Source organism: Electrophorus electricus, chromosome 26 (assembly GCF_041902795.1).
Source record: "Electrophorus electricus isolate QZ-2024a chromosome 26, ASM4190279v1, whole genome shotgun sequence".
NCBI classification, from domain to species: Eukaryota; Metazoa; Chordata; class Actinopteri; order Gymnotiformes; family Gymnotidae; genus Electrophorus; species Electrophorus electricus.
This window is the reverse complement of record NC_137522.1, coordinates 9,790,001-9,797,514: the sequence shown is the minus strand read 5'-3', so window position 1 is coordinate 9,797,514 and position 7,514 is coordinate 9,790,001. Positions and strand designations below refer to the sequence as shown.

The following is a 7,514-nucleotide window of genomic DNA, read 5'->3' as shown; positions in this document are numbered from 1 at the left end:
TGAATACTGTCATGTCGCCAGAAAGGACAATGAAAGGTACAGGAAATTTCCATTCTTCCTTCCCTCCCTCCAAAATACACCCAACCGTTCCCCAGTTCTTCTAATGTTACAGTATTATACATCACAATAGAAGTACAGAGATGGCCAACAATTGTACATTTAAGGACTGATATCAGTAAGAGTCAGTCTACACAAAGCCATTTTAAAATTGAAAACTGGAAGCAGATGTTTAAATTGACTAAAAGCCAATGTTTGCAATAATATCTTGTTTGATAGTCTTTTTATATTGAAAACGTACTTTTAGTCCCTTCATTCAATGTGTCCAAGTTGTTTATTTGTAAGATGGGTAGCCTTCATCTCTCTGATGGTTGGGATCTTATATTGCTCTTAATAGGGACCATGACAGTGACGTTTCCCTGCAGTAGATGCAGTTGTTTCCATTAAAACTGGATTGCATACTGAGGTTAGATTTATCTGGACCGCATAATTATTATTACAATTTATTACTTTGCTACCACTCTATCCTCTTGACAATTATATACAACTCTGTCTTCGGACTCACAAATGTTTTTCTTTTGCAAATACACTGCTGTATTCACAAATACCACTGTTTAAAATGTGTACAGTAAATTTGAATCTGATTATTTTCAAGATATTAATTTAAAAAATATTTTCTAGTATCCATATTTTATGCAATAGGGGGTCTCCCTCAAGTTCGTACTTTACACCAAACCATCTCTTTAAAATACAAAAACACAAATTCTTTATAACTTATATTCAGCTGTACTTGTTGGTTGTGACTGACATATCAAAACATGTCAATGATATCAAAATGCATTTTACAGTATTTACAATAAAATCAAAGGTGGAGGAATTAAGAAAGGGTGTAGACGGGGATGGGGTTGGGGTGGAGGCTGTGTACCAGCCAGCTCGGAGAGCACTGATCGCCCCTTGTGATCCTACCAGCAAAGCATGCCTGCTTCTGTCAGAGGGCAACCATTTGTCACTACCACATAGTCACGGGGACTGAAAGCATTTCCTGTGAAGGCCCAATCAGATTACAGGTCTTTGACAGACTAAAGAGCAAGCATAGATTTTAAAGACATCCCATAAAGCACAGTGATATGGGCCATCACAACACTTAACGAGCAATTAGAATGAAAGGGTGTTTGACGGAGTTGATCAGTGTGGCTTATCATACAAACCACAGAGTGAAGATTCAGTGATAAGTGACCGAAATCCCAAACTACACATTTTCTAAGTGCACATTTGACCACATTATCTAAAGAAAGGACCACTAAAGAAAAGATGGAACCACGCATAAAGATTCACAGACAAGTAGTGTATTGAAAATACAAATGAGATCCAATGACCAATAAGAGAAACAGGTTGTATTTACAGGCATGGGACTAAAAAACATGAGGAACTGCCATGTGGTGCCTGTAGGCATAGTTACCATCATCCTGACCTTTCTTCAGGCATTCAGGTAGGATTCTAAATCATTTCAAAATCAATACATGATGTCAAAGTCACAAGAAACATTAATGACAGCTCACATTTAACTGTATGGGTTTTCGCAATGTGTAGACAGAGGTGAGGTCTGCAGATGAACGGATTACAGTTTGGATACTTTGACGAGGCAAGTTTAGAGCAACTTTTTTTTTTTTTTTTTTTTTTTTAATAGCTATGCTGTGAGTAAGCCTACTGACAGTGGCCGCAATAAGCTTGTCATGCTACACAACAAAAACACAATAAAGAGAATACGTTAACACAAAGGTCAGGGATCGTGAGAAAGACAGCTAAAAAGGAACATTTGGGAGGATGCAAACGTTCGACGGATCCAGTGCTCGACAGTGACGGGGTGACAGTGATTGTGAGTGTGTGATGAAGGAACAGCTATCTTCTGGATACAGACTCAAACACTGGGATAGCACACTGTACTGTGGTATTCTGGTAGTGATGACAGCCGTTCTACGTAGAACACAGGAAGAGGTATATGCAAGACACAACAAATAAACAAAATAAAGAGACAAACGAATACCTAAAATCATGTAAACAGAGGTGTCATTGTGCATTCTTGAGGGTGTGCTTATTCTGTTTTAGATGTCGTTGAGATACAAATGTGCCCTTTACAGGAAAATTCATAAAATCATGACTACATCATAGCAATATCAATTATGAAAATCATAACAATAATATAATCAATAATATACAAATATATCATAATGAGACCCTTGCCGCCCCAATGCATCACCAGTTTAGCTTTTCCATTTCAGAATGTACACAGCAATCAAACATCAGGCTGAGTCCAACCTCTCTCTCCGACTGCCGATCAAAAGACACTGAAATACAGAGGAGAGAGAATGAGACGGGTCTGAACAGGCCGCCAGCCTTGGTGCTGTGCAGCAGCTTGCTAGAGTTTTTTTCTGGCACAGTCCAAGCCATACACACAACTATACACCCCCCCCCAAACACACACACACACACACACACACACACACACACACACACACACACACACACACACACACACACACACACACGCTATCGTTCTCTCTGGGCCCTCACTCTCCTGGGCCGGTGAGGATGGCAGGCAGGCAGACGGGGGCTGAGTGGAGGTTCGGCCTGTGGCTCCAGGCCTGCTTCCTTCCCACGGACGCCGCCGTGCCGGCGAGCGGCTCGGCCGGGAGCCCCGCGCTCCGGGGCCACGCCGGCCGGCCCCCCCCCCCGCCCACCACAAGCCGGGAGCGTCGGAAGGGGAGGGGGAGGAGGAGACGGGGCAGAGAGCGGAGCGAGAACCCCGCCGGATGCGGCAGAGAGGACAGGGGACAGAAGCAGAAGGAGGGGAAAAAAGGGAATAAAGTAAAATTGAAAAAACAAAATTAAAAAAAAGGTGGGGGGGGGAAAAATCAAACACTCATCGTCATGTTGGGTGAATACTGCAGAGAGGAGAGAAGAGGGGAGGGGGAGGAGGGGCAACCATGAGCACGTGCGCCACGACAGCCTTCAGCTCCACACAGTGATAACAACACTCCATGTTCAAAACTGGATGAAGGGGCGTTAAAAGCTGGATGTTAACACTCTTAAAATGTAACTGATAAGGAAACGATATCAAATTATATCGCGCTTACAGGAAACGTCCGAAAATGACCATCCTATGAGAAAAACATCTGATCTATACTGCACTCCAATATGCTGCATTTAATGAATTTATTTATTATTTCTTTATGCAACATTTGTTATGAATTTATAAAATTGGGACACGGGGCTGTTGCCATTTCAGCAGCTTCTTTAGGAGTGAGACTTGTATTCCAACAACAATGAGCATAAAGCCAAACCTTTCTAATGATTATCTCATTATCTAGGACTTATCTTATTCCTGGTTACACTAGAGCTTACTATTCGGCCTGAACACAGGCTTAGTCCATCTGATCCGTAAATAGGCATTTTTTTATAAAATGTTTTTTTTTTTATAAAAAACACTGATTACAAAGTGGTTATGGCAACTCAGCAGGTGTATATTTCAATTTGTTAACATAAAGCAATGGTACAGCAGGGTGGCAGCAGGCGGGAGATACGGGGTTAAGTGGGAGGAGACACGTAGCGGCGTGCGTTAACACTCACACTTTCACTTTGGAATGGGTTTAAGAAGTTGCCTGCCATCTCGCCATCGTCCCGCGGGGTCCCTGGTGGGTTGTTCATACCTGCCATGTTGTTTGGAGAGTTCTAGAAGGAAGGCAGTGAAAGCTGAGCAGGGTGTACGCGACAGCTGCCTAAACACCTCTGAGAAAGGTGAATGGATCTGAGAATGTCTGTGATTGCTATGCCACCTCAGGAGAAGAACCTCACCTTGGGCAACCCGTCCATATCCCCCGAGCCTGGGAAAACAGGAGGTGTCATAACCGTGACTACGGTGTCTAAGAAGACTTGGGTATCAACAGAACGGGCCTATGACGTCTACAGTGGATTGGCCACCAGCTTTGATCAAATCAGCTCCCGATTATGTCTGTACAGACTATGACTCACCCTTGCAACAAGCTTGCAGATATCCATCTTCAAATCAACACTACAAAAGCGGCAGGCTATGACATGTGCTCTTACGCTGGACAGTGACATATCAGTTTACACAGAGACAAAGAAATAAGCCTCACCTAGTGACCCATTCATATGGTGCGGTTCCATCGAGCCCATTCCACCCATCGGGCCGTCAGGGCCGGGCCCCATTGGGAACTACAGACACATTACATAATCATTACGGGAACTACAGACACATTACATTATCATTACGGAAATGACAGACACGTCACATCATCATTACGGGAACTACAGACACATTACATCATAATTACAGGAACCACAGACATATTACATCATCATAACTGGTTTGTACCAACAGGGTCATTATCAAAGGAATCCAACATCCCAAACAGAGAAATGCATATCTAATCAATTTGAACTCACATTAGGTCTGTTGCCACCGGGGCCAATTGGGTTCATCATGGTGTAGATGTTTTCACTGGAATTTGTTGAGTCTGGTTGAGCACGAACACATTGGTTAACACAAGTGCCATGTCTGAAGCCAGAGAGATAATTAGAGCGACAGGAAGGCCTATTCAAATCAACGTTGGTTTTTTTTTCCAATTATGCCATATTGCGTTTGATACAACAGAACGATGCAATAGTCAAGTCTGAATTTCCCTTTTCAACAATTCTGCCGGAAACCACCCCCCCGAAGACTCCCCGAACGAGCCGCCCACATTGTAGGTCCGGAAGGACATGCCAAGCTCCCACTAACCTCCTGGGCTGGGCATGATGGGCGTCCCTGGGGGTCCGCCACCCCCTGGAGGGCCCTGGCAAACAAGGCATACGAAAACAAGCAAAGGCATGAAAACAAGACCCTTCTTGTTTGTGGGAAAACACATGGCAACAGGCTGCTTTAAGTCCAGAAGCCACAGGGACACAGGGCACCGTGACACTTACCACATAGTTTCCAGGTGATGAAGATGAGTACGCTATCTGTGGGGAGGAAGACACGCATCGGGTGTGACTTAGTGACTCATGTTCCATAGGTAATAGCAAACGCCTGAGAGACTTGGCAAAGCAATGGATTTCGAAAGGAATACATAAAGCTATCAGGAAATAGACTTACTGAGTTCGGGTTAGGATTTGGCCAGGGACCTCGGCCGCCAGGAGCCCTTTGGGAGAAGACATAGAACCGGTCCGTTAGTGACCCGCTACGTGTGTGACCGTGCGGCCGCGGTCTGCCCCCTTCCCAGCGGAACAAAAAATAAATAAAAAAAATCCCACATTCCAGCCAGACATAAGAGGGCGCACAGGAACGTTCCCACTCGGACTCACATGTTCATTCCCGACATGGCTGGCCCGCCGAGAGAGTTCGGAGGGGGCCTCATCCCGCCACCGTAGTTCTGCCCAGAGAGAAGAGGAGAAGCGGCCTCGGTTAGAAATCCAGCGTCCGGCATGCACTGCGCCTGTGTTGGAGTCCAGGCCACGGTGCAGCACAGCAGCTCATGTTTACAGTACACAGTCCGTGCTGGATCAACACTCTACTGACAACTACTCAAAACGAAACATGTAACTCCAAAGGGGGCGGGTCCTTTGAATATTTGAGGAGTTTGGCATTCTGACTGACCTGTGGGCCCATACCTCCCATTCCCCTGGGCGGGTTCATCCTCATCGGGCCGCCCATGTTTGGATGTCCTGGATTTGGGGGGTGGGGGGGTGGGAGGGGTGTCAAAGTCATCTATGCGCCTTAAATGTGTTTGGTTTTAATGTGCAGCGCTGGAGCCGTGGCAGTTGACCTACCCTGCGGCCTTGTGGGGTCCAGGCTGTTGGGCAGGAGGGGCTGTGACCCTGGCACGCCCACTGGAGGCTGAGAGGAAACAGCAAGGAATGGAGGGTAAGCATGCGAGGGGGCGTGGTGAAGTACTGAGGGGGTGGGGCCATATATAAAGAGGACGTGTCCAAACCTGGTTTGGCATGCGGAGTGACGGACGGGGTCCACCTGGGTACCGTGGAGACATGAATGGCTGATGGGAGAGAGCAGAACAGAACAAGAAACCGAGCTGACCATCCAAACTGACACATCGGATGAACAGGTTTTGTTTGTGATGGTGTGTGAAGTATTACGGAAACAGAACAGAAAAGGTAATACAAAATAAAACGAAGAAAAATAATTCAATGGTGTTATATCCAAAATGAAAGACAATAAGGGTGGAAGCAAGAATTGGAGCGGAAAAAGAAAAGTGAGGCGGACATACTAATTCGAACCAGTAGAGGGCGCAATGACACCATATGAAGAGTGTGATTGTGCAGGATGAGCTCCATCAACAGTGTCTCTACATAATATACAGGGAAGGTGGTGTTGCGAGACATTCCACACACTTAACAACAAAAAGAACAGTAAGAATTGAAAAAAGAGATCAAATATATACAGTGGAGTTACATATGGCAACACACACACACACACACACACACAAACAAACACACACACAGGAACGTGGGCCAATCCACTCAGGTACAGTAGCCCTCTTGTTACCCTCTTGAATTACACACATCAAACTGGATACTCCCAGAGCAGTGTGCACAGAGAACAGACACACGAGGCCACAACAACAAACAACATGGCCTTCACAAACAATTAAACCCGCGCCAGAGCTGGAGCTGTGGGGTCAGCTGTGGGGTCAGCTGGAGGGAAGCTTACGTAATGGCCTCGCCCTTATGGGCCAGCCGCGTGCTTTCTCCCTTTGAAGTTTGGAGAGTGCCTGAGTGCTTATCAGCTTGTCCCGAAGCCGTGTGTGCGACTGCCCGTGTGCGCACGGGCTGGAGGATGTCTTGGTGCATCGATGCAAGCATGGGTGTGTGCGTGTGTGTGTGTTGAGTGTGAGTGCTGCATTATTAATGGGATATTGATGGGAGATGGGATAGTGTGTGTAGGGCTTAAGGAGGGAGCGACTATGGAGTTCTGGCCAGATGAACCTCTCCTTCTCATAGACTGGGCAACATGTTACATTATTTATCCAGTATCACTGCTACCATCCGGAAGCAGGGTGTGTGTATGTCTGTCTCTCTTTTTGTCTGTGTGTGTGTGCGAGCACTTTGCTAAAGAACACAGAATGAGGTAATGTACTACAGTGCACAGGAGAGAGTGCGAACAGGGAAAGGAGACCGAGAGAAGACTACGACGAAGACAATGAAGAAGACTATGAAGAGGCACGGAATGGCCACACGGCTGGAAGAGATCCAGTCCAGACAGGCCAGACGTTGCTCCCACTGATCACATCACCACTGCCCGTCTACGGTGCTCTCAATCCACTAGCCAACACACTGTTCTACCCTGCTGACCTCCCGGGTGCCGTGTCTGCGAATTATTGTGCATGCAGGAGCCGAAATGAGAAGTGGGCAAGGAGGAGTCGGCGAGGCTGCGCCGCGTGGGGCACGAGCGCCTTACCTGACCGTGGGGTCCCATCATGGGGTTGTTGGGGTTGTGTGGGGGT

The 7,514-nt window shown here is 46.4% G+C and overlaps 1 protein-coding gene across 5 annotated transcripts in view; it reads right to left on the bottom strand.

The window, feature by feature from the left end:
* Nucleotides 1–1,327: 1,327 nt before the first annotated feature.
* Nucleotides 1,328–7,514, bottom strand: part of ssbp4 (single stranded DNA binding protein 4) — a 48,462-nt gene continuing 42,275 nt past the window's right edge. For 3 of the 5 annotated variants that reach the window (XM_035523230.2, XM_081708149.1, XM_081708150.1), the window contains 13 exons: nucleotides 7,469–7,514; nucleotides 5,988–6,047; nucleotides 5,824–5,890; nucleotides 5,651–5,718; nucleotides 5,359–5,426; nucleotides 5,150–5,195; nucleotides 4,981–5,016; nucleotides 4,796–4,850; nucleotides 4,462–4,532; nucleotides 4,152–4,230; nucleotides 3,850–3,878; nucleotides 3,625–3,726; nucleotides 1,328–2,939 (listed from right to left, as the gene is read on the bottom strand). The exon at nucleotides 7,469–7,514 is cut by the window's right edge and continues 38 nt beyond it. In XM_035523230.2, coding sequence (XP_035379123.1) covers nucleotides 2,910–2,939; nucleotides 3,625–3,726; nucleotides 3,850–3,878; nucleotides 4,152–4,230; nucleotides 4,462–4,532; nucleotides 4,796–4,850; nucleotides 4,981–5,016; nucleotides 5,150–5,195; nucleotides 5,359–5,426; nucleotides 5,651–5,718; nucleotides 5,824–5,890; nucleotides 5,988–6,047; nucleotides 7,469–7,514 — 757 coding nt within the window. In that variant the 3' untranslated portion in view covers nucleotides 1,328–2,909. Of the gene's footprint in view, nucleotides 2,940–3,624; nucleotides 3,727–3,849; nucleotides 3,879–4,151; nucleotides 4,231–4,461; nucleotides 4,533–4,795; nucleotides 4,851–4,980; nucleotides 5,017–5,149; nucleotides 5,196–5,358; nucleotides 5,427–5,650; nucleotides 5,719–5,823; nucleotides 5,891–5,987; nucleotides 6,048–6,278; nucleotides 7,242–7,468 lie in introns of those variants that run through there. The other 2 variants (XR_014120029.1, XM_081708151.1) reach the window with 2 other exon arrangements.